The 26,988-nt window shown below is 40.5% G+C and overlaps 2 protein-coding genes across 13 annotated transcripts in view; both read left to right on the top strand.

The window, feature by feature from the left end:
- The window catches only part of cxxc1b (CXXC finger protein 1b), a 19,662-nt gene extending 19,452 nt beyond the window's left edge, over positions 1–210 (top strand). For both annotated transcript variants that reach the window (XM_061783944.1, XM_061783943.1), the window contains one exon: positions 1–210. This exon is cut by the window's left edge and continues 160 nt beyond it. The gene's annotated coding sequence lies outside the window, so the exon portion shown is untranslated.
- Positions 211–1,323: 1,113 nt separating this feature from the next.
- Positions 1,324–26,631, top strand: LOC133483739 (methyl-CpG-binding domain protein 1-like). Of its 11 annotated transcripts, none has more exons than XM_061785383.1 (19): positions 1,324–1,448; positions 2,542–2,579; positions 2,660–2,999; positions 3,474–3,614; positions 5,418–5,553; positions 5,641–5,891; positions 6,884–6,966; positions 7,144–7,184; positions 7,631–7,759; positions 7,847–7,927; positions 17,376–17,396; positions 17,491–17,583; positions 19,237–19,398; positions 19,489–19,659; positions 19,763–19,831; positions 19,914–19,982; positions 20,621–20,716; positions 20,781–21,189; positions 26,098–26,631. In XM_061785383.1, exons 3-19 carry the CDS (start codon positions 2,677–2,679, stop codon positions 26,229–26,231), a joined length of 2,409 nt encoding a protein of 802 aa, XP_061641367.1. In that variant the 5' UTR covers positions 1,324–1,448; positions 2,542–2,579; positions 2,660–2,676; the 3' UTR covers positions 26,232–26,631. The 11 variants fall into 11 exon arrangements, with proteins under 11 accessions (XP_061641367.1, XP_061641360.1, XP_061641368.1 ...); XM_061785382.1 differs by lacking the exon at positions 1,324–1,448 and adding an exon at positions 1,471–1,590; XM_061785379.1 differs by lacking the exon at positions 1,324–1,448 and adding an exon at positions 1,768–1,919.
- Positions 26,632–26,988: the final 357 nt, after the last annotated feature.

Genomic DNA, 26,988 nt, shown 5'->3' with positions numbered 1-26,988 from the left:
GCTTCTGTTGGCTGGTCACTTTTATCATCAAATGTGTTTTTATGGTTTTACCATAAAAAAAAAGTTTGAAATGAAAATAGATGATTCTATCTGAATAATTATTTTTACTTGGTTGGATGGTGATTAACTTCGTGGTAAATATATATTTTCTCAACTAGATAAGTTAGTGCTGTTTTTGATATAAACACTCTAAATAAACTCTTAATTTACTGATTGGGTCTGCAGTTTGTGGAAGAATTTGATGACATTTTATGTCTAATTCATATTTGATTTGTGGATCACATTTGTATAAAACTAGATCTGACATGCAACACAAAAAATGACTGGCAGTGGTTAAAATGTACAAACCCAATTCCAATGAAGTTGGGACGTTGTGTTAAACATAAATAAAAACAGAATACAATGATTTGCAAATCATGTTCAACCTATATTTAATTGAATACGCTACAAAGACAAGCTATTTAATGCTCAAACTTAGAAACTTGATATTTTTTAGCAAATAATCATTAACTTGGAATTTTATGGCTGCAACACGTTCCAACAAAGCTGGGACAGGTGTCAAAAAAGACCGAGAAAGTTGAGTCGATTTACTTGACTTGCCAGTTTTATGACTTGTGACTTGCCTGCCAAGTACTTAAAGACTTGACTTTAGACTTGGTACCCAAGAGATTTTATTTGACTTGAACTACATGACTTGACAAGTCATCTTGTTTAGAGTTGGAAATCTGTATTTTAATTGACAGTTGGCTTTTTTTTTTTTTTTTTTTTTTTTAAAGAAATGTTTTGGGAGTCAATCACGCCACCCTGGCAACAGTAACCAGTGATGCCGGTAACGCACTACTGCAAAAAGTCGCCATTTTGAGTAACGAGAAAAGTCATCGTTACTCTTCCCGGGAAAGTAACTAGACTACAGTTGCCTCTTCAAACCAGAAATCGTTACTTTTGATTCATCAACATCTCACATTTAGTACTAATTTACAGCGTTTAGTGTTAAGCACACAATGCATGGTGGGTTAATTATTCAAACCGAAGTGCGCGGTCATAAATCGTCATACACTAAGGACTGACTCATTGAAGGACTTACAATACTTAACTGAAATAATATTTACAATGGAACGTGATAACTTTCAACTTCATTGTAGTCCGGAATGTGAGCTAAATTGCTGATTTAATGTGGCTTCAACTACACTAATGTTGAAGTTATTGGTTCACGTTGATTGATTGATTTCCCCCCCCCCCGTGACTTGAGAGTGATAGCATCAGATCTCTATTTTACTTAATGATGCAGGTTGAATTTAAACTGCAAATACACACTCCTGTACAGTAGGTGGCTGTAATCCGCCAGTAAACGAAACGAAGAATAATGTTGGCTCAAATGCGTCAGTCTGTGCTGCCTTGTGGAGTGACTGGGGTTGAGTTGTAGCAGAGACACAGACGAGGACAATTCCGTATGTCTAATAATTTCAACTCACCTTGTCAAATAAGTGCGGCTGCGTGACTGATAAGGCAAAACATTTCAATTTGATCAACCACTCGAACCATGAACGCAGCACAGCTGACTGCGTTCACTGGACAAAGATTATGTAAATGGTGTGTGAGGGTTCACCCCAGTTCGCTTTCATCAACTATTTCGTTTCTGGAACAAATCTGTTGGCTTCAGTATAACACACGATTTAAAAATGTAATTCCGCCGGCCTTTTGAAAACACGATATATTTTCCCCGTATACCGATTTATTACAAACGTTGCAACCATTTAGAAATCAGGGTTTGTCAGATTAGTTTTCGGCTTTCGCGTTGTGTCTTCGGTGAACTAATTCGGTCCTACAGGAGCTTCCGTAGGTGGCAGCTTCTTACTCGCTATCTCGATTAGCACGGTCACAAACCACAGTGGAATCGTGGTGTTGCCACTGTCAACAAGGTAGGGGATATTACCGTAAATGCGTGTGTTTTTGCTGACCCATGGGACTGACAAAGGCGCATGGAGCGGTAGCATCCAAAGTCTATACGTGCGATCGAGAATTGCGGGATTTCATTACTGCCGCAATGACGCTAGCTTTAGCTTTTGGCGGCTAACGTTAGCGTCCTTTACCTTCCGCGTTTCATACACCGGCTTACCCTGCGCCACCTCGCTGAGAAAATGCATCTGATGTGTCGCGAGGTATGTCTGAATGAAACGATGAACAGCAATGGTGTCGTTGAGTCTGGACGTATTAAGAGATTTGTCTATAGTTATTTAATTTTTTTCTCGTGACACTAGAGTGCTTCGTGGCTAATTTGCCGCTAATTTGTTGTCTTATTACCCAACACAAGCAAACAGTCATACCATTCGGGTCTATTGAATATATTCAGTAATATTGTGGAGTGCTTTAACCCGAAACTGTTGCCATTTAGCAATCTATTCATGCTTGAAGAAGTCGTATTTATATATTTAAAAAAAACAAAACAATAAAAACAAACAGATTTGTATCATTAATTTATCTACTGTACCTGCGCTTAAGTACCTTTTCCTTACGACCTTATTTCTTTTGCCCCGTGACCAGCTCGAGAGGCCACAGACAAGAGACTGGTTCCACACATGGTGTGAAAACACTCCATCAAATAGGATGGTCGATTGTAAAAACTCAGCTGTCCACTGAAAACACTCTTGACTGCTTTTAGTTTAAACTGTTGCACCAATGGATGGGGAACCCCTACAGCCTCCTGGGAACCAGCCTGTGGAAAAAGATGCGAGACCAAGCCGAGAGAAGACTAACGTAGTAGAGGATGCACATGAACATGATACACCTGGAAGCCCCATGCCAGATCATGTAGGAGAAGCTCGGGGAGAGGAGAGTCAGACTGAGGAAGAAAAGGCCCCTGTTGGCTGTCCTCCCACTGACTGGTTGGAGCCGCTAGAAGATGATGACCAAGGTGATGATGATGAAGAAAGTGTAGCAGGGGAAAGTGAAAAGAGTCATAGTATAAGAGGCAGTGAGAATGCGCAAAAAACAGTAGATAGGTAAGTTAAGTTATACTTTGTTTTTCCATCTACTCTCCATTTAATTATGCAGATGTGCTATTACTAGCTTTAAACTTGCTAGTTTTATTGTATTGTAATTCAGTGTTTTTTATTTTCAAATTTAACGGGAATAATATTATTATTAATAGTAATGATAATAGTTGCGTACCAAACTCCTGCATAACAGTACCTGAATTGTTACATTGCAGTTTGATGCAGTCTTTGTAAAATCATTTTTTATTTTTTATTTTTTAACGGGTCTTGAATTGGATCACATTAGATTCTGTAGATGCACCGAAGGAGGTGTCCACCGCCTGCTTTTTATTGTATTTACAAAAGTGATTTTTTTTTTTTTTTTTTGTAGGTTGAATTGGTATCTTTTTGTACTTATTTAGCAAACTTTAATTTAGGTTTGCCATTACTTGCATTTGTAACATTGTTGCTTGGTTATTTTTTTCTTTTTTTTTTCTTTAGGCTTGTCCGACCTCGACGCAAGCGTACCCATCCCGATGAGGGATGGTTTGACTTTCCTGGTCTTGGAGAGGGTTGGAAACGCAAAGAGGTTATTCGGCAATCTGGTTCTAGTGTTGGCCAAATGGATGTCTATTACCTCAGGTAACAACTTCTTGTCTAGTTCGAACAAAAACTACATGGTACAGTTGCATTCTGAGGGTCAGATATGTTTAACTTGATGCTTACCAGTAAGTCTGCATTGTATTTTCCTGTAAGATTTTAAACTGTTGCAAAATATACAGTAGCGTCAAATAAAAAAACATGAGTCATTCTGAAAGCAAACCTTAAACACTATTTACACAAACTGATTTTTAAAATGTGAGCGATCCCACACGATTAGGAATATCTCAAAGTGTGAGTTTACTGCTCTTTGCGGTACTTGAGATGAACAAAACAGCACACCATCCACAGCATAAGTTGGTTTGCTTTCGAATCGTCTTTTTTTTTTCCCCCGTTCCAAGTGAAAATCACTGAGTCCAGTGCTAAGTTGAACTCGGTACTGACCAAACACACCCAAGAATTTTCTCTCTTAAATATTGAATCGGTTTAACGATTATCAGCCTGACTGTTTTCTGAGCAGATCGGGGAAGAAAAATCACTCTTAACACTAGACTTTATACCGATCTGATCGGTATCGGCAGATAATTAGCATTTTAGGCTGATCGGCTTTGTCATAATTCGCCGATCCCATCAATGGCGTCATTGATCGGCTCCGCAAAAAACATTTACTCTGCGTCACCATCGTGTACAGTATATTTGAATCCAAAAGCTAGTTTATTTTTAGCCTTGTCGCGTGTCTTTTGACATAGTAGTGTAAATATCTGACCGCCAATAGTTATTTTAAAAAAACTAAAAAACGTGTCGGCTGTGTGGGACAAACAACATCTCTGAGACACAACACGTAATGCCTGGATCAGACGACAAGTCAAATTTGGTCTTTCACGATTGCAATATGTCAGACAAGTGCAATAAAATCTTGTATTCTGATACCACTGCATCGCGTCTTTTACGATTACTGGGCTTTATCTTGTGAACTCAAATGCAACCAGATACACTCGTTACCATGGTGACGACAACACCAATGGATCGCGTCATGTGTATTATAAGAACAAAATGGGGAACATGTGCTGGTGGTTACCGGTGCTTGGGAGAGGACTTTAATTCAAGGATTAAAGTCCTTGAGGTATGTTCACGTAGATTTAATACGATACGGCTCACAAGCAGGCAACAAAACGTTATGTAGCCTAGCAAGCTAGTGCTAGCACTAGTACGTAAACATGCCGGCGTTCTGTCGAGTGATGCTCTAAAGTTTCGGTGTGGGTGAGAAGTAATTTAACTACAATAAAGTCATTGAATTATAGTAAGTTAGCACCCATTATTTCTGTCATGTTGCTATGTTGGTTTGACCTGATTGATTAGAATGCATGACCCGAATAGAGAATACTTTGAAGATACTCAGTATTTACAGTAAATGAACAAGTCATTTAAATAGACACATTGCTCCATCTTGTGATTGGATCGGTGGTCGGTTATTGTTTTTTTTTTTAATATATAAACTCGCGGATCGGCCCCAAAAATCCTGATCGTGTAAAGCGTACTTAACACACGCCTCACCACAGGATAATTACTCACTATAAGAGACATCTGACAATTGAGAGTTTGCTGGCTTTAATGGGAAAAGACGAAAAATGCTCAAGTTTGACCCGATTATCTGTACGTGTGTACCCTGCTAACATCAAATTCTGAGTTGTTTCAGTACCAAAATGTTAAGGCGTGAGGGCCACTGTATGTAACTGAGGTAGAATTATAAGTTCTGATATTCAAATTTTAAATTGTGAGTAATGGGCTGGACAAAACCAGGTTGAAGGTGGCTAAAAGCTGGATTTGACTCTTTCCAATTCACAGTCCTCAAGGTTATCGGGTGAGAAGCAGAGTAGAGCTGATGACATGCCTTGTCGGAGTCCATGACATATCAAATTTTGACTACAAGTCAGGGAAGTTCTATAATGGCGAAGTACCAAAACCTCGAGGCAGACGGAAGGTATATATATTTTTCTAATACACATATGTACACTTAAGAGTTTTAAGTTTTGAAACATGTTGTTCTTTCCTCTTTCTGAACCACCAGAGGAAGGTGCGGGAGCGTTCCTCCTCTGAGTCCAGCTGGATGGAGAGAGGAGAGGGGGCAGACACTCCGGACTCCCACCCTAAGCGCCCCCCCAACCATTGGACCAAATCCTTCCTCTCTAATGACACACCTTGCCAAAATGCGAGCAGTGAAAGTGTTGTACCCAGTATTAAAATAAAATTTCGCCTGCCGTCATCATCCAAGGCACACCTCTCCATAAAAGGACAACCTGGCCCAGATGATAAAACATTGTAAGTTCACTGCTTGAATTCACATTTCAAACATTTCCCCTCAACACTCGCTAAGAACCTGTGCCTACTAAGCCACAGCGGACGTGACCAATTGCTTTGCGTCTGGTGTCAACACAGCATAAGTCATTAATCGTCGCCTCCGTGGCAGCGGATGAGCTACACTTCAGACAAGTATCGTTTGCACAAAGGGAGGACGAGGAGTGAGTAACAGAAGAAAGACGATGAAGCCATGCTAATTGTTAAGCTATCGTCACATATAGTTGCAAAACACCAAAATTAAGTTGATTGGGTGATACAGTATACTTGTCACATAGGTCTTGCTTGCACTGCGACAAAAGCAAGAGCAAAATAGCAGGCAAATTAAGACGTGTCTGGAGAGAAAATACACAATAACACTACACGGCCACACAGGGCCGGAACCGGAAACCGGAGATGTCACCGCTATGTCTTCTGAGAACAGGGGTTTAAAAGTACAAATAATAAATTTAAGATAAGATGACCTTAATTAGTCCCACAATATGGGAATTTGCATCGTTTCAGGAGCAATAGTGGATACAGGAAATACAAAAATAGGACGCAACTGCATCCACTCAGGTTGATGCAATAAATACATTAGCATAAACGTTAAAGCCATAATTTATTAACAATTATCATTATAGAGTCGTCAATGTTGTGCAGTTGAACAGTATACAAAATATTTTTTTTCCTATTACATAATACACTGCAATAACTGTCCAATGGTTACGTTGTTGACATAACTTAAAAAATATGGACCTTAAGACAAATTGTTCTGGAAGGGAATTTCAAGAACTTGGCAGCTTTGCAGTCATAGCCATAAATGCCACTTTATTAATAATTGGCATAGTCTTTTCTTTCGGGTTTTCGGCCTTGGTTTTCTCAGTCGGTTTTCAGTTTCGGCCAAGAATTTTCATTTGTGTGCTTCACTACAAAATATATACAGCAAAACTCAGGGATGTTTTATTTATTAACAGATTGTGCTCCAAATGTGGTATGCCCTTCATTGGCACGTGGTACGACAGACAAAGAAAGAGACCTTCCTGTCCTTCATGTTGGGGTATGTCAGTGAATGTGGGTTTTAAGAGTCCTTTTGAAGAACTAGAAAAGACTGTTTGTTAAGACTATGTATTGAAATAATGGCTCTAGAAAAATACTCTGCGCATTCATAAATTCTGACTTTGCATTCACCTTTTTTTTTTATTTTTATTTATTTATTTTTTTTTTAAATCCACAGCTTCAAAGACAATTGAACACCCACTGATTCGTTTACGAAAGGTAATGTCATAGCTTCAACACACTATTTGCGTGGCATAAGTTATAAGTGTATGTTGCTTTTGGCTGGCTGTTAATTAATTCAATAGAAATACTCTAAGTTTTCACTTTCTTTAATTATATTTAGTTTACTACTACATATGAAAGTAATTAAGAAATTTAAAACCATATACATTTTGATTGTTTTGTATTATAGCTAGAGCTACAAAACAGCCAGTCATTTTTTAAAGTTTTTTTTTTTTTTTTTTTTTTTTTTTGTGTCATTTGAGACTAAGTTGGAAATTTAGAGTTATGCTTGGCAATCATTTGATCAGATATATTTACACAATTGCATCAGAATATTTTTGCCTCTCACAAACAAAGTGAAACAGTTATATTATACAGAGTAACACTAATAATAATGATGGTAATAAACTGTGTGTCTTACCTATTGTTTACAACAATTTCAGTGGATTCCATGTGGGCAGTGTGTGGGTTGTCATATGACAGTAAACTGTGGCCAGTGTGCCAACTGCAAAAGTCCTGAGAACCGAAAACGCATATGCAGAATGCGCAAATGTCTCTGTCCAATTCGCAAAGTAAGTAAAAAGGGGCACAGCATGTCTTTACTATGTAGCTTATTGTCAAGAAGTTACAATTTTCCAAAATATCTTTCCTTCCATTAGAGTTCTGAAACAGAAAGTATCATACCGAAGATGCCAGAAAACGACATTTCTGAATTACTGGACGACAACATGAGTTTGCAGGTGATTGTTTTGCAAATGTATACATTTAGAAGTTTGGACAATGTCTGAGTTTTTATTTTTAATTAACACACATTCACAACGGAATTGCAATAAAACAAAAATGTGATTCAAGTAGAGACTTAAAGCTTTAGGTAAAATTTGATATATTTTGATAATTACTAATTTATACGTCAAGAATTGCTGCGATTTTATGCAGCGTACCTAATTTTAAGAGGGATACATACTTGAAACCCGAGTATGTTATATTTGGGTAAAAAGCCTTACAAGTCACTTACTGCCTGAAATTTGGATCCTTATGATATGACAGAGTTATTACTGGACCTTCTCTTCAGCCATATTCACTTGCTGCATGTTGTTGCCTTCATTTCTGAGTCCAGTAAGTAAAAAAGTTTAAAAAAAAAAAAAAAAAGTATTTAATCTCCTTGCCGTCACAAAGTCATGAATTGCTTTACACGGGGGACAGCTAAAATGGATGGTCACAAATGCTACTATACGATTACTTGTAGATGTGAAGAATACGGTACTCCAGAATAGTTAGATGTATTCAAAACCGATAATCAAGTTCTTGAATGTAAATACCGATGATTTCTCACAAGGTGAAAACCTGTAACAGAATCAGAATCTGAATCATTATTTGCCAAGTATGTCCAAAAAACACACAAGGCATTTGTCTCGGGTAGTTGGAGCTGCTCTAGTACGACAACAGACGGTCAATTGACAGAGAACACTTTTGAGACATAAAGACATTGACAAAAAACAGTCACTGAGCAATAAAGGGTTGCTTAGTTATCTGGTAATGCCGGTAAATTATTATAATTATTATTATTATTTTTTGACAATTGTGCAAAAAGATGCAGACTCCTCTAGCACTTAGAGCAGGTGGAAAGACTAATATAAATATAAAACAGGAAAGCTAGATTGGAATTTCTAGAAAACACCTTGCATTTTCTGGAATAGGATTCTTTAAAAAGATGAAACTGAAGTCAGCTTGTATGAAGCGAAAAGTATGTAAATGGAAAGGAACAGCATACTATTTCATGTCAAACTTTTTTTTTTGTTTTTTGTGTGAAATCTCACAAAGCTGGAAGTCGACACTTCAGTTACACCCTAAAAAAAAAACCTTGTCCAAATACTTCTGGAGCAAACTGTTTATTTATCAAAGTTGTAGAGTTTTTGGCGATGTAGAGATCTCATAATTACCTATATCAGGCGCCAATACTTGAAGGAAAGAGCTATTGTTTTTGTTTGTTGGTTGGATTGTATTTGTTGCTTTGTCAAATAACAGGATTACATAAAAACAACACAGGTGGTATCCATGAACCTCACACCAAGGAAGCACTCATTACATTTTCTTAATATGGAGGTATATATATATATATATATATATATATATATAAAAAGTAGAGCTGGACATGTATTCTCTTCTTTATGTTTGCATTATAACGGAACAGTTCCCTCCTCTCCTGAATTCATTATGGAAAAGTCCTTGAGGGGATTCAAGGTAGTAGGTTGCGTGAAAACTCGAAGTTAACTCTGAGATGAGTGCAGAGAGAAGAAATTCGGAGTCAGTCACCATGGTAACAGACTCTGAACCTGACGTGCGCGCTCACAGAATTTTTATGCTAACTGACTTTTTTTCCGCTCTTTTCCCAACCAAAGTAGCCATGGCTTGTCCGTTTCTCTGTGATCTGATCTATATTCAGGCACAACTAAATCTAAAATGATATGCCGAATTCCCAGCTCTATTTCTCATCGAACGGTATTGCCTTTCATCAAACTGAATCATGCTTAATACCAGTCTCCGGCCAGATGTCTAATCTCACATATCGCAGACAACAGGAGTTTTCTGTGGCAATGCAGAACATTTTGCAAAAAAGCAACAGTGTGTCCACTGGTGCAGGGGAAGAAAAAGTCATCCTCACAGCTAAATGCCTGTAACACAAACCGCCAAGGAAAAATTAAAGATTAAATTCCACAGGAGTGAAAGTGACTTATGTAGAGCTCATTCATCTGAATGATTGTATGTTTTATTAAATAATGATAAACACTCTACAGCTGGACTGGGATCAGTCTAATTCAGGAGCGGTCAAAGTCATGTACGGACTGCTGAACATTTACAGTGGGTACAGAAAGTATTCAGACCCCCTTAAATTTTTCACTCTTTGTTATATTGCAGCCCTTTGCTAAAGTCATTTAAGTTTATTTTTTACTTCATTAATGTACACAAAGCACCCCATATTGACAGAAAAAAAAAATGGAATTGTTGAATTTTTTTTGCAGATTTATTAAAAAAGAAAAACTAAAATATCACATAGCCATAATTATTCAGACCCTTTGCTGAGTATTTAGGAGAAGCACCTTTTGAGCTAAGTTTTTCACACCTGGATTTGGGGATCCGCTGCCATTCCTCCTTGCAGATCCTCTCCAGTTCTGTCAATTTGGATGGTGAAAGTTGGTGGACAGCCATTTTCAGGTCTCTCCAGAGATGCTCAGTTGGGTTTGTCAGGGCTCTGGTTGGGCCATTCAAGAACAGTCACGAAGTTGTTCTGAAGCCACTCCTTCGGTATTTTATATTGTGTGCTTAGGGTCACTGTCTTGTTGGAAGGTGAACCTTCGGCCCAGTCTGAGGTCCTGAGCACTCTGGAGAAGGTTTTCGTCCAGGATATCCCTGTACTTGGCCGCATTCACCTTTCCTTCAATTGCAAAGAGTCCTCCTGTCCCTGCAGCTGAAAAACACCCCCACAGCATGATGCTGCCACCACCATGGCAGGTCTTTTGGGACTGTATTGAGCAGTGCCTAGTTGTCTCCACACATACCGCTTAGAATTAAGGCCAAAAAGTTCTATCTTGGTCTCATCAGACCAGAGAATCTTATTTCTCACCATCTTGGAGTCCTTCAGGTGTGTTTTAGCAAACGCCATGTGGGCTTTCATGTGTCTTTCACTGAAGAGAGGCTTCTGTCGGGCCACTCTGCCATAAAGCCCCGACTGGTGGAAGGCTGCAGTGATGGTTGACTTTCTAGAACTTTCTCCCATCTCCCGACTGCATCTCTGGAGCTCAGCTACAGTGATCTTTGTGTTCTTCTTTACCTCTCTCACCAAGGCTCTTCTCCCCCGATTGCTCAGTTTGGCCGGACGACCAGCTCTAGGAAGGGTTCTGATCGTCCCAAACGTCTTCCATTTAAGGATAATAGAGGCCACTGTGCTCTTAGGAACCTTAAGTGCAGCATAATTTTTTTTTAACCTTGGCTAGATCTGTGCCTTGCCACAATTCTGTCTCTGAGCTCTTCAGGCAGTTCCTTTGACCTCATGATTCTCATTTGCTCTGACATGCACTGTGAGCTGTAAGGTCTTATATAGACAGGTGTGGCTCTCCTAATCAAGTCCAATCGGTATAATCAAACACAGCTGGACTCCAACGAAGGTGGAGAACCATCTCAAGGATGATCAGAAGAAATGGACAGCAACAGAGTTAAATATGTGAGTGTCACAGCAAAGGGTCTGAATACTTACGGCTGTGAGATATTTAAGTTTTTCTTTTTTAATAAATCAGCAAAAATTTCAACAATTAAGTGTTTTTTTCTGTCATTATATGGTGCTGTGTCTACATTGAGGGAAAAAAATGAATTTAAATGATTTTAGCAAATCAGAATCATCTTTATTTGCCAAGTATGTCCAAAACACACAAGGAATTTGTCTCCGGTAGTTGGAGCCGCTCTAGTACAACAGACAGTCAATTTACAGAACACTTTGGAGACATAAAGACATTGACAAAAAACAATTGTGCAAAAAGATGCAGAGTCCTCTAGCACTTAGAGCAGTTCGAATGACTAATATTGCAATAGTCCGGTGCAATGACCATTGTGCAAAGGGCGCTGAGACTTCAAGGAGTGTATGCGGTTTAAAGTGACGAGTAGTGCAATAATCTGGGACAATGGTTGTGCAAATGTTACAGATACTCCTCAATCAGTGTACAAATTGAGCAGATGCTACTATGGCATGAGTGGCCAGTATATGCAAATAGTGCAGCATGGCGAGACAACTACAGTGAGTGCACGAGTAATACATAATTGGCCCCACAGAAATGTGACAACGAACTCAAGTCAAAAAATTGCCAGCTTGTTGTAATGGAATTATAGGTTAGCTGTTTAAGAAGTTGATTGCAAGAGGGAAGAAGCTGTTGGAATGTCTACTAGTTCTAGTTTGCATTGATCGGTAGTGCCTAGCTGAGGGAAGGAGCTGGAAGAGCTGGTGACCGGGGTGCGGAGGGTCCGAGAGGATTTTGCACGCCCTTTTCTTAGTTCTGGCAGCGTGCAAGTCCTCAAGGGTGGGTAGGGGGGTACAGTTTTGATTGTCCGTTGCAGTCGGAGTTTGTCCTTTTTTGTAGCAGCACCAAACCAGACTGTGATGGAAGAACACAGGACTGATTCGATGACCGCTGTGTAGAACTGTCTCAGCAGCTCCGGTGGCAGGCCGTGCTTTCTCAGAAGCCACAGGAAGTACATCCTCTGCTGGGCCTTTTTGAGGACGGAGTTGATGTTGGTCGCCCATTTAAGGTCTTGAGAGATTGTAATTCCCAGGAACTTGAAGGTCTCGACGGTTGACACAAGGCAGCTGGACAACGTGAGGGGCAGCTGTGGCGAAGGATGCCTCCTGAAGTCCACGATCATCTCTACAGTCTTGAGCGTGTTCAGCTCCAGGTTGTGTCGGCCGCACCACGGCTCCAGCCGCTCCGCTTCCTGTCGATATGCAGACTCGTCACCGTACTTGATGAGGCCGATGACAGTGGTGTCATCTGCAAACTTCAGGAGTTTAACAGTCGGGTTCGCTGAGGTGCAGTCGTTCGTGTAGAGAGAGAAGAGCAGCGGAGTGAGGACACAACCTTTGGGCGCCCCAGTGCTGATGCTGCGTGTAGAAGAGGTGGCCTCCCCCAGCCTGACCTGATGTGTCCTGCCCGTCAGAAAGCTGTAAATCCACTGGCAGATGGCAGGTGAGACGCTGAGCTGGGGAAGCTTGGATGAAAGGAGTTCAGGGATGATGGTGTTGAACGCTGAGCTGAAGTCCACGAACAGGATCCTCGCGTAGGTCCCTGCACTGTCGAGGTGTTCTAGGATGAAGTGTAGTCCCATGTTGACTGCATCATCCGCAGATCTGTTCGCTTGGTAGGCAAACTGCAGGGGGTCCAGCAAGGGACCTGTGACACTCTTGAGGTGGTCCAGCACGAGACGTTCAAAGGACTTCATGACCACAGATGTCAAAGCGACAGGCCTGTAGTCATTCAGACCCGGGATTGCAGGTTTCTTGGGGACTGGAATGATGGTGGAGCGTTTGAAACAGGATGGAACTTCGCACATTTCCAGAGATCTATTGAAGATCTGAGTGAAGACTGGAGCGAGCTGGTACGCGCAGACTTTGAGGCAGGATGGGGACACGTGGTCCGGGCCTACCGCTTTGTTAATCTTCTGTTGTTTAAAGATGCGTCTCACATCCTGTTCATGGATGGTTAACGCAGAAGTCAGAGGTGTGATTGTGGTCGCGGGTGCGGCCGGGTTGGTGTGTGGTGTGAAACTGTCCTTTTCAAATCTGCAATAGAAGGTATTCAAGTCGTTGGCTAGTGTGCTATTGTTCTCAGCTTGGGGGGATCGTCGCTTAGTCAGCGATTGGAATGCATGCCAGACTGATTTAGTCGTTTGCGCTAAACTTATTTTCCAACTTTGCTGCATAGATCCTCTTTGCAATGTTAATTTCTTTAGTCAGCTGGTTTCTAGCTCGATTATACAGGGCTCTGTCCCCGCTCTGATATGCATCCTCCTTAACTTGGCGAAGCTGCTTAAGTTTAGCAGTGAACCACGGCTTATTGTTGTTGAATGTGCGAAATGATTTTGTTGGCACACAAACCTCTTCACAGAAACTGATATAGGATGTGACAGTGTCCGTATATTCATCCAGGCTGCCAGCTGAATTTTCAAAGACACTCCAGTCTGTGTAGTCTAAACAGCTTTGAAGTTCCATCTTGGCTTCATTGGTCCACTTTTTCACTGTTTTTCACTGTAGGCTTCGCGCATTTAAGTTATTGCCTGTACGTCAGTATTAAGTGAATTAAGCAGTGATCAGACGAGCCCAGGGCTGCACGAGGTATAGCACGGTATGCATTTTTTACCGTAGTGTAGCAGTGGTATAAAGTATTATTTTCCCTGGTAGGACAGTCGATGTGCTGCTTGTATTTAGGGAGTTCGTGGTTGAGTTTAGCTTTGTTAAAGTCCCCGAGAATAATGAGGGGTGAGTCCGGGTGTTGTTTTTCAATTTCATTGACTTGTTCGGCGAGCATTAGCAGTGCGGCGTTCATGTTAGCTTGAGGCGGTATGTAGAGTCCAGCCAGTATGTACGATGCGAACTCACGTGGCGAGTAGAATGGTTTACAGTTTAAAAATAGCGACTCCAAATGCGGGCTGCAGTGTGTGCTGAGCTCCGTGACGTCTGTACACCATTTTTCGTTGATATAGAGGCATATCCCGCCGCCCTTTGTTTTCCCCGATGATTCCATGTCACGGTCCGCCGGGAAGCATGACTGCACCATCAGGTACAGCGTCGCAAAGCCAGGTCTCCGTGAAGCACATGGCCGCGGAACGTCTGAAGTCTTTACTGGTCTTTAACAGAAGATGAAGCTCGTCCATTTTGTTGGGTAGGGAGCGTACATTCTCGAGGTGGATCGACGGGAACGCCAATCTGTGTCCTCTCTTGCGGAGTTTCACCTGAATGCCGGCCCGTTTCCCTCTGTGGCGTCGCTTCCGTCTCCATGCGCCGAAAACCACGGAGGCCGCTCCGGTGAGTAACTCGGGGGAAAAAACTGAGCGGATTTGCGAAAGTTGGTGACAGAAAGTCCGGAGTAGCCTCCTTGATGGTTAGCAGGTCTCCCCTTGTGTAAGCTCTCCAAAGACGGACGAAAAACACAAAAACAATACTAGAGAGCGCGTCACCGAGGCGACCACACTGGTAGGCGCCATCTTGGCTGCAAAATAACAATGACTGAAAAATGTAAGGGGTCTGATTACTTTTCAGTGTTTCTTCTATTTAATTTTGATTAGAGGCGCAGCTTGACAGCACAGTGAACGACTAGTTAGCACATCTGCTTCACAGTTCTGAGGGCCCGGGTTCAAATCCGGCCTCACCTGTGTGGAGTTTGCATGTTCTTCCCGTGGGTTATCTCCGGGTACTCCAGTTTCCTCCCACATCCCAAAAACATGCACGGTAGGTTAATTGAAAACACCAAATTGGCCGTAGGTGTGAATGTGAGTGCGATTGGTTGTTTGTTTATATGTGCCCTGCGATTGGCTGGCGACCAGTTCAGGGTGTACACCGCCTCTTGCCCAGAGACAGCTGGGATAGGCTCCAGCACGCCCGCGACACTGCCTACCGACTTCCAATGAAGTTGGGACGTTGTGTTAAACATAAATAAAAACAGAATACAATGATTTGCAAATCAGGTTCAACCTATATTTAGTTGAATACACTACAAAGACAAGATATTTAATGTTCAAACTGATAAACTTTATTGTTTTTAGCAAATAATCATTAACTTAGAATTTTATGGCTGCAACATGTTCCAAAAAAGCTGGGACAGATGAGAAAGTTGAGGAATGCTCATCAAACACCTCTTTGGAACATCCCCCAGCTGAACAGGCTCATTGGGAACAGGTGGGTGCCATGATTGGGTTGAAAAAGGAGCTTCCCTGAATTGCTCAGTCATTCACAAGTAAAGATGGGGAGAGGTTCACCTCTTTGTGAACGAGTGCGTGAGAAAATAGTCGAACAGTTTAAGGACAATGTTCCTCAACGTACAATTGCAAGGAATTTAGGGATTTCATCATCTACGGTCCATAATACCATCAAAAGGTTCAGAGAATCTGGAATCTGGAGAAATCACTGCATGTAAGCGGCAAGGCCGAAAACCATCATTGAATGCCCATGACCTTTGATCCCTCAGGTGACACTGCATCAAAAACCGACATCAATGTGTCAAGGATATCACCATACGGGCTCAGGAACACGTCAGAAAACCAATCTCAGTAAATACAGTTTGGCGCTACATCCGTAAGTGCAACTTGAAACTCTACTATGCAAAGCAAAAGCCATTTATCAACAACACCCAGAAACGGCGCCGACTTCTCCGGGCTCGAGCTCATCTAAGATGGACTGATGCAAAGTGGAAAAGTGTTCTGTGGTCCGACGAGTCCACATTTCAAATAGTTTTGGGAAATTGTGGACGTCGTGTCCTCCGGGCCAAAGAGGAAAAGAACTCTCCGGAATGTTATGGACGTAAAGTTCAAAAGCCAGCATCTGTGATGGTATGGGGCTGTGTTAGTGCTAATGGCATGGGTAACTTACACATCTGTGAAGGCACCATTAATGCGGAAAGGTACATACAGGTTTTGGAGAAACATATGCTGCCATCCTGAAGCTGAACATCAAGCAAGAATGGGAAAGAATTCCACCTACAAAGCTTCAACAATTTGTGTCCTCAGTTCCCAAATGTTTATTGAATGTTGTTAAAAGAAAAGGTGACGTAACACAGTGGTAAACATGACCCTGTCCCAGCTTTTTTGGAACGTGTTGCAGCCATAAAATTCAAAGTTCATGATTATTTGCTAAAAACAATAAACTTTATCAGTTTGAACATTAAATATATTTGTCGTGTATTCAATTAAATATAGGTTAAACATGATTTGCAAATCATTGTATTCTGTTTTTATCTGTTTAACACAACGTCCCAACTTCATTGGAATTGGGATTGTAGATGAGCAGTATGGGAAATGAATGAATGGAGGTACTGCGATTAATCGACAACTAATCAATTATCAAATTAATTGATTACAATTTTTATTAATCGATTAATAATAGAGACCTTGTTTAACTTAAAAGTGTCCAAATCCTCAGAATTGCAGCCTCACAACAGTAAATATTAACAATAATAATTGTTATAACAATAAAGGAGACTGACTATCTTTGTGTTTCATCATAATAAGACATTTGCAAACATCTTTTACTTTGGAAAATAATGAGCAACATTTTTGCCTATTTTCTGACATGTTACGGACCAAATCAGTAACTGAATCGACAAGTCTCACCCTGGCTGGTTCTGTCCTCCATTACTATCATTGTGAAGCACAATTTACCAAGCTGAAAGGCGACATTAATGAAAATAAAAGGGATATTTTATGCTCGTCACCCGCTCCCATAGTACTTGTCTCATTCATCTTTTGATGTCACATCCAAATGTTTTCAGTCTACTGCAAAAATAAAAGAATTGGCCTCACTGTTGCAATATTTTTGGAGGGCGGTGGAAGTTCATGTCATAGTTTTTTCACAGTTCAACCTCGGTAAATGTGTAACTGTGTGCCATTCTAGTAAATATGTATTTTCTGATTAGTGCATTTGTGTATGTTTTGCAGGAGGAACCTACAGAGTCACAGGTACTATTGCAGTTGTGTAAAATAAATACAATAAACGTTTGGGTGAAAAATGTCCATTTTCTATTTAGTCATTCATTTTATGTTATTCCTGTAGCAACAGGATCTAAAAAGCAGTGAAACAGAGAACATTTCTTCCAACATGGACTTTGAGGATGATGATGACTACTCAACGGATGATGATGATGATGTGAGTGTGTAGTGTATTGGTTTCATATATTTTGCTAGTAAAACCAACAATGCAGAATTGTTGCATTAATGAGACGAATATTTAATGGTAATAAAAGGTTTCGGGCAGGGATGGGCATATACTGTAGACTGCATTTGTGTGGTCAATCATGGGTATAATTTAACAAATCAATTGATTAATTTTTTTCTTTATAACAATGGAAGAATCTCTCTGGATGTTTGGAACTCCTCTTTTGCTGTCTGTCATATTGAGCATAAAAATGCGGCCTGGAGGAGCTGTTCTGAAGCAGAGGTCCTGGCTGTTTTGGAGCCAACAAGTGCACTCCAATTTGTCTCAATTTAAGACCTGATTAATCAGCAATCACGCTGAAATGAATTCCACGCAAGCAATGGAATTCTTAATGTCATCAAGTAATCGGGTGTTATGCCCATCCCTAGTTTTACGTGATGCTACATACCAACTTAGTCTATCACATCGTGTTTGTGAGCACAAGTGTCATTTTGTGAAAACATTTTCGTATAAAACTCCCAACTCTATAAGTTTTTTTCCCCTCATAAACAGGTGTTATTTAAATCGCTTAAGTTTAAAATACTTTTTATTATAGTTGAGAGAGTAGTTGAATTAAAGGAGGTCCTTGGTTTTCTGCGGTCCATCATACAGCTTTTTGATGTTATGAATGGCGCATTACATGGTCACGCCGCACAAGAAAGCACATTCTGTTACTGCCGTATGTACTGTGTTTTTATTTGATTGTTCTATATTCATAGCCTAGAACAGTGGTTCTCAAACTATTCACATCAAGTACCACTTCAAAAAATAAAATACCGGTAGCTCTCCAAGTACCACCATCATGACCAACATTAAAATACACTAATATAGTAGGCTCATTTATGCTTATAAAAAATTAAGCAGAGGTTTTATTCCTAAATAGATTTTAATTCTATTGTAAGCCACTCTAACATGCGTAGGTTGAACATTAATACTGTGCTTAAATATAGAAAAATAAAAAAAAACTGTACTTAAATAATGATTGCAGATATACCGGTAAGTGAAAAGTTGTTACAAAATAAAAGTTTAAAAACAGACCATTCTTCAAAAGGAAACCGCCAATGTATTGTGCTCAAAAGTTTAATACCACTGAACTGGAGCTAATTAGGCAGTGATCATTTCACGTACCACTAGGGAGAGCCCACGTCCCACTAGTGGTGCTAGTACCAAACTTTGAGAATCACTGGCCTAGAAGTGTTTTTCATACAAATATTTACTGAAGTGGTGACATTTCGAGTATCTGAACAGCAGGCAATGTGCTAGTTTGCGATGCGGCACACGAAACAACGCTCAATTACCGTCTTACGGTTTTTGATTTGGTTGTTTTATATTTATGGCCTAGAATAATTTTCCATTCAGATATTCACCGTAATATAATTGACTTAAATACTTTGTGCGTGTTGGTTAGTGATAGACTATTCCAACTTTGATTCGGGTTACATCCCCACCTAAGGAACAGAACTCCGTCGTAAACTGAGGACCACCTGTTATTTTTTCAGTTGGTATTTCGTGATATGCCTATAGATGCATTACGAGATATATAAATAGACAGCTAGGTAGATCCCGCGAGGGAAATTAAATGTGTACTAATGCACGTATTTTCAGTGGCATAAGAAGCGGAAGCGACGTGCCTGTGGAGAATGCAACGCGTGTCTCTGCAGGAAGGACTGCGGCACATGTGATTTTTGTGTTGACAAACCCAAGTTTGGTGGCAGCAACAAAAAGAGGCAGAAGTGTCGCCTCCGACAGTGTCAGAGACAGGCAATGGTACGATGCTGCCAGTCCTCATGGTGCCTTGTAGTAAAGATGTACAGTACAGTACTGACTTGACAAAGTTGAATTGGTTTATTTCTACAGAGGCACTTGCTCCCCTTTGAGATGTCTCAAGGCGCTTATAGGTCAGATGATCCGTCACTGCCAGGCAGGCCAAGGCCTCACTACACATACAGTCGAAAGGCAAATTTAAAGAGGAATAAATTGCCACCAGGCTGCTGGGACTTAAGTGACGATGACGACGACTTCCAAGATGTTAGTTTTCTTCATTTTTTTATCTTTTGTAAATACCGTTTCTTAAATATTTAGGTGGAATGTCTTTTTTCAGCACAACATAAAACAATTTTTTCTCTCTTAGATTAACTGGAGCTCCGAACCTTCGAGAAGTAACGCAAATGACATTAACCTGATGGACCAATCTAAACAGGTTTGATAAGTGACAGATTTGACCTGCTTTTAATACCATAGGTGAATGTCATAATAAAATACGTAATGCTTTGTTTCCGCAGTTAAATCGTTCAATTTTGGAAGATCAAGAAGTGGCAAAAAGAGGTCATCAAAACAACAAAAGTTCTCAAGTAAGTGCTTTTCTCATCTTCAAAAGACGGTCATATCAGTAATTTTGTGCATTTTTTTTGTGAATGGGCCAATGACCCAACAGATGTATCAAATGGCGCTGTTGTGGAAAAATATGCTTTTGTATTGTTGTGATGTCTTATTTCCCCTTATGAGATCGAGCAATTATCTCCAAATGTCATATATATATATATATATATATATATATATATATATTTTTTTTTATGACTGAGCTGATGTTTCATAATGGGTATGATAGGGCAGATGCCCATTAACAGTCGCACTCAAACATTTTCAACACCCACTGCACATTATATATATTTTAAAAGGTTTCAAACTTAGTTATTTGTAATGAGCGAATGAAACCAAAACAATTTAAAGTTTTTATACATTTGGGGTTAAATAATTTGGAGGGCCATTGCACATACAAAAAAGGCAGCTGTTCTTTTCCATGTACTCCGTCTTGTTTGGCAGACAATAACATTCCAAAATGTTCTAATTGGTTGTTCTGAAATCTACTGAGTAGAGTTCTCGTTGTCTTTGCAAAGGCGTCATTTGTCGGGCTCCATATTGTCCAGTTTAAAAATGCTTAACATCTATAATGAAATGTATTTTATATTAACGACGCTTGTTTTTGCAGGACCAGCAAAAAGAAAGGGATGAAGAGGAGACACACATTGACACGGATTATCCAAGGCACATAGAGGAGGAAGATAATGACTCTGAGTTGCCTATGGTAAGTTAAGTAAAAGTGATTCTCACTGTTTTAGCTTTATTTTGACCTTGTTTCACCTCTTCAGATCACACAGATCTTCAGTTTGGCTGATAATCCTGTCGAAACAATGGAGGACGGTGATACCCAGCTTTTGAATCTGCTCAGTTCTTTGCGTTGCACCTCATTGCCGATCCTCTGGTATGCAGTAATGGCGAAGGGCCCGCAGATTCAGCTTGTCCAGTGTTCAAAACAGTCCAACATGTCTGATACCATAGTGCTGATTGACCCAGGCTTCTTCTATCAGGTCACTGTGCAAAAGCAACCGCTTTTACCCACCCACTCACTCTATCGTAAATTCCCGCAGAAGTTGACCTCTGTGACTGAAGTGGTCAGTCTGCTTTTGGGCCTGGAGAAATATGCCCTATGTCAGGGGCTGCCCCCCAAAGGCCCATTATCCAGCCATGCCCCCATTACATTGGAGCGAGCTGCGACATGTGAGTTCTTGGTGAAGAAAAACATGGACATCTGCTTTAACTGCAAATTGCTTTGTGAATGAGGATGTTGAAATTCACACTGAGATTAAAAGTGGGACCAAGGCACTGCTGTACCACCATGTATTTTTTCGCAGTACGTTGACACGCTGCAAATTGACCTCCGACCTGGAAGAGTAAAATTGAAGCATCACCAAAGGCATTCCAAGGACATGAGGAGCATTTCTCTCCGCAGTGTTTTTCTCTTTTTCTTTTGTCACCGTGAAAGGTCCCATATTTTGTCAATTTAGACCTCCATATCGTGTCACTCTAACATGGACTTGGTATAAAAGTGTCAATTTAATAAAAAAAACAAAAAACAAAAAAAACACCTTGGTTTTATAATACTAGTGTCCAGAAAAGGCCCATCTTCTTCTGTTTGACCCAGTTTTGTATCTGCTTTGTACATATTTGGCAGAGACCGCCCATTTTCCTCTGATTGGTTGCCTACGTGAAGAAGACCCAACCCTCACTACTTGTTAGAGCACACGTGTTTATATTGACAGCGCTGGCTCAGGAGCGTAGAGGGTAGGTGGAGATCTTTGCGAGTGACGTAGATAAACTTGAGAAATTCATCCATCCATCCATTTTCTACCGCTTATCCGAGGTCGTGTCACAGGTGCAGTAGCTTTAGCAGGGACGCCCAGACTTCCCTCTCCACAGCCACTTCATCGAGCTCTTCCAGGGGGATCCCTAGGCATTCCCAGGCCAGCCGAACGACGTAGTCTCTCCAGTGTGTCCCCGGGGTCTCCTCCCGGTGGGACGTGCCCGGAACACCTCACCAGGGAGGCGTCCGGGAGGCATCCGAATCAGATGCCCCAACCGCCTCATCTGGCTCCTCTCGATGTGGAGGAGCAGCGGCTCTACTCTGAGATCGGGAGCTGGGCTTGGCTGGATGACCGAGCTTCTCACCCTATCTCTAAGGGAGAGCCCGGACACCCTGTGGAGAAAACTCATTTCGGCCGCTTGTATCCGGCATCTTGTTCTTTCGGTCACGGCCCACAGCTCGTGACCACAGGTGAGGGTAGGAACGTAAATCGAGAGCTTTGCCTTTCGGCTTAGCTCCTTCTTTACCACAACGGATCGATACAAAGTCTGCATCACTGCAGACGCTGCACCGATTCGCCTGTTGATCTCCCGTTTCATTCTTCCCTCACTCGTGAACAAGACCCAAAGATACTTGAACTCCTCCACTTGAGGCAGGATCTCATCCTCGACCTGGAAAGCGCATGTCACCCTTTTCCGACTGAGGTCCATGGTCTCAGATTTGGAGGTGCTGATTCTCATCCCAGCCGCTTAAAAAGTTATGTTACCCTTTCGGGCTGTGCCCGGCCGGGCCCCATGCGTGCAGACCCGGCCACCAGGCGCTCGCCTTCAAGGCCTGGCTCCAGATGGGGGCCCTGGTGACCCTCGTCCGGGCAAGGGAAACCTAGAACCATTCATTTTGTTTTCATCATAGGGGTCTTTTAGCCATACTTTGTCTGGTCCCTCACCTAGGACCTGTTTGCCATGGGTGACCCTACCAGGAGCGTGAAGCCCCAGACAACTTAGCTCCTAGGATCATTGGGACACACAAACCCCTCCACCACGACAAAGGTGACGGCTTCCAGGAGGGGCTTGAGAAATTCAAATGACTTAATTTCAGGCCTCTCGGCAGAAAAATGTCTAGAACTCAGGAATGCGTGGATGATTTTACTTTATATTTCACATGTTTATTGAGGTACCATCAAGCCAATATAACATCCCAAATACTAGAAAAAGTTGTTTTGGTAAAATATGGGACCTTTATAGAATGATGGGTGTAGGCAAATGCTCTCAGACCTGTAGTTTGGTTAGTGGTTTATTTGAGGAATCGGTACATGATGCATACTAACGTGCTTCTCATCTTTTACCTCATGCTGCCTGTCTTGGCCAAATTGAAGCCTCAACAGTCGTGACCTCTCTCATACTTTTATCCCATGTTTGTTGTGCCCACTGCCCTATTTTCCTAATGGCCAACATAATGGTTTGATAATCAATCAATCCAACGACGTCACACATCCCGCATTTGACAAATTGCCCCTTGTAATTCTTTTTTTTTTTTTTTTTTTTTTTTTTTTTTTTATATCTGCCAAGGAGGTTTTTTTTTTTTTATTTTTTTTTTCCCTTTGCTAATTCCCGTTTACAGGTTTTGATGCATTAATTTGTTATGGGTAGGTGTTGCTACAAGAATGTTCCCATTAAAATTGGACAATAGGATACACATAGTTAATATGATGATCCACAGATTCTAATCACACAATAAAGAAATGGAGAAGCCCCTAAATGTAAATGAGAGATTTGACGAAAGTGTAATCTACGGTCATAACTCAAAAGCAGTAATGTCGAAACTTCTGGATGGGATCAAGATTGCACATACGTCCGAAGTTTGAATTCGTAACATTGGAATTGCTTTGATTCTGAATTAATGAGACTTTGATGCATGTGTGACATATGATATGATGTATGATGATATGATGAAAATTGTGGAAATATTTTTTGGATTTACTGAATTGAATTATCAATGTAATGTTTGAAAATGGCCGCTATTCAACAAGATGGAGACCAGAATACTGTAAATGTATGCACACAAAAAGATTTGGTCTATTTCCTTTTCCTTTCTTTCTCCCAAATGAAACTAGTTGGTTATCACTTCATAGATGACATTTAATGCAGAGTGGGAAAGATAAGTATTTGATACACCACAACTTGCAAAAAATCGAGGGGTCTATTTTTCATTGTAGTACACATTGGAGCAGTATGATGTCATTGTGCACATGAAATTGGTTGGCAGAAACCCCGATCGCTTCCTATAACTGAAAAACATCACCTAGTTTTCATGGCTTTTTATCGCAGTATGAAAGTTTGTGCCAGCTGACGCCAAGCAAAGATATGCCGCAAGGCTTCTGTACAACAGTGGCACACAGGTTTTGCCTGATCAATACGCAGTTACGGACAAATGGGACCCAAATCTATCAAGCTGGACAGGTCAGAGGCGATGAATTTGATCGATGACCTTAAATAAGCCTACAAAAAATATTTAATGAAAGCCTACAACTCACTTGATGCAAACAAGTAATCATTCTGTTGCTGATTTGAAAATCTTCAGATGGTGAAACATCTAAATATGTGATGTGTGTTTGCCTATTTGGTTAAAGCACAGGGGTCAAACTCAAGGCCCGGGGGCCAAATCTGTCCCACCACATCACTTCATGTGGCCCACGATAGCAAATCATGTGCCTCATGTTTCTTGTTAAAATACCCAAATTGCTAATTGTCTTTACTGTTATTAATGTTGAGGTATTGTAAGCTGTTAATTTTATTTTTATTTTTTATTTTTTTTAAACCAATTCCCCTTTTAAAATAAATGAAATAGTTGAACTTTTTTTTTTACTGGCTTCTGATTTAAAAACTAGTTATACATTTATTTGTGTATATGTAATAATGTGATCATACATTTATATGGGCTTACAGTCATAGCCCACAGGTGTCAAACCGGTGGACCGCCACATCATTTTATGTGGCCCATGAAAGCAAATCAAAATTGCTCATTGTGTTCTGGTGTAATACCATTGAGATATTTGCAAGCATTTGTTTGTTACCAATCCCCCTTTGAAAAGAAATGTAATAGTTGAAAAACATGTTTTTATAGGCTTCTGATTTCAAAACTGGTTATTCATCAATGTTGTGTATACTGTATGCAATAACAGTATATGAGGTAATCTTTCATTTATATGGGTTCACAGTCGTAGCGGCCCTCCGAGGGAAGTCATAACTAGGATGTGGCCCGTGACAAAAATTTGTTTGACACCCCTGTCTAAGTAGCCCGCCGAGGGAAACCATGATTATAAAGTGGTCTGTGACAACAATTAGTTTGAGATCTCTGGGTTAAATCTTTGTCAGGTCCATTTTCCTTCGTACCGTGAAATAAGGCGCACTTAAAAGTCTTACATTTTCCCCAAAATGGACGGGGCGCCTTACAATGCGGCGCGCCTTATGTGTGCACCGAGTTCCAAAATCTATAAATGTTGTGTGATTAGCGCTCAGCTTGACTGACTGGGATCATTTCCTGCCGACACGCTGCTTATACAGAGGAAAAGCGGACGTAAAGTGGGAAGGGTGCGCGTGACAGAGGATGCTTAAGGCACCCCCCCCTGTAGGAATATAGCACCGGTATGTGCATTCTGTTTAAAATAACCCAAACATATATTTTAAAACACACCATTGGAAAAAAAAAAATTACAAAATTCTTTTAAGTATTATTTTCATGGATTGAAATTTAGGGCTTAGAGATTGGGACAACTACTTCCCAATAGAAAGTACCTAGGAAGGTAACATAAATGATGATTTTGATTTTTTTATATTTAGCTTAATAACTATCTAGTTACAGTCTTGTGTTTAACTTGATCATAACATAATCTTAGTAAATATTGAAGGTCTGAATTCTTAATTATTTTGTTAAATACTTTTTTTTTATTGTGGGACAGCAATTTGCACGAATTCTGTAGAATGGCCCATTTACAAACAAATCCTCCACGAAATGGGCCTCGAAGACCACAATTCTGGTTCCGAAATGCTTGTCTCCCAAAATAAATTTAAGATCTTTATTCCTCAGCTACTCTGAGTTTGGCAGGTGACGCGACGTTTAAGCTTTGCGCAAGATGCTGCCGTATTGCCACTAAACAGTCATTCCCAAGATGAGTGGGCGTGTAGCAACCATGAAGTAGGCAGGTACTTGAATAATGAGTTAACTTTTGACATCACAAACACACAGATCGGGTCGTTTTGCAAGCCTTATGCGTTTATCGTCTTTTGCAACCTTTGGTGCGAGCTGAAACTCTTTATCGCCCACAGACAACTTATCTGGATCTGGAGAAGATCTGGATGTAGGAGTGGGCCAAAATCTCTGCTGCAGTGTATGCAACCTGGTAAAGAAGTACAAGAAACATTCAATTTCTGTAATTGTTCAATGTTTCTGTACCAAATAAGTTATATTTTTCTCTTGTATCAAATCCTTATTTCATGCAATCAAATGCAAATGAATTATTCAAAAATCGTTCAATGTGATTTTCTGGATTTTTTTAGACTGTCTCTCACAGTTGAAGTGTATGATGAAAATTACAGACCCCTCCATTCTTTGTCAGTGGGAAAATGTGCAAAATTGGCAATGCATCAGATACTTATCTCCCCCATTGTGTGTTACAATTCCTGGTCTTGACAAAGACTTTGGTGGAACATTACTATTTGCTTTCCTTTTATTTATTTATAGTTTCCTAAAGAAATTGTTGAACCCTAAATTGGTGAAATCATCTTTAGAATCTGAGTTGAACATGTACAGAATTGACAGAATTGTGTTGAAATAAATATTTCAGCTGAGTCTACATTAAATGGGTCCCAGGTGCCTGAATATGTGATGTATCTCATGTAATGTGCATTATTCAGTGGTGTGCCATGTTATTGCAGCGGTTTAATCATAACGGATGTAAAGAGACCGGACCCCCTTGAGAATGAAGATATTTCACTCGGTTCCATGCTTTTATTTTATAATCATGAGGTGTTAATTGAGAGGAAGCCATTATAATGCCTTTATTTTATGAACCTGGCATCTGGAATTTGCAGACTTTGTCTTGAAGTCCTTACGCAGTATTTAAAATGTTATCATATAATTTTCCTTTTGTAAGTTAAAGAAATCTGAAATTGAATATTTGTTTCGACTACTGCTTGCGGTGCTGTTGTGGCCCTTTA

The sequence above is a fragment of the Phyllopteryx taeniolatus genome, chromosome 9 (genome assembly GCF_024500385.1).
Source record: "Phyllopteryx taeniolatus isolate TA_2022b chromosome 9, UOR_Ptae_1.2, whole genome shotgun sequence".
NCBI classification, from domain to species: domain Eukaryota; kingdom Metazoa; phylum Chordata; class Actinopteri; order Syngnathiformes; family Syngnathidae; genus Phyllopteryx; species Phyllopteryx taeniolatus.
This window is presented reverse-complemented; position numbering and strand designations above follow the sequence as displayed.

Excerpts from the sequence above, each read along its gene's own strand:
- LOC133483739 (XM_061785383.1), top strand. The coding sequence starts at position 2,677 with ATGGATGGGGAACCCCTACAGCCTCCTGGGAACCAGCCTGTGGAAAAA. Across the intron at positions 5,892-6,883 it reads GGCCCAGATGATAAAACATT|ATTGTGCTCCAAATGTGGTA; the intron begins GTAAGTTCACTG and ends ATTTATTAACAG. Across the intron at positions 19,660-19,762 it reads ATGACGACGACTTCCAAGAT|ATTAACTGGAGCTCCGAACC; the intron begins GTTAGTTTTCTT and ends TTTCTCTCTTAG.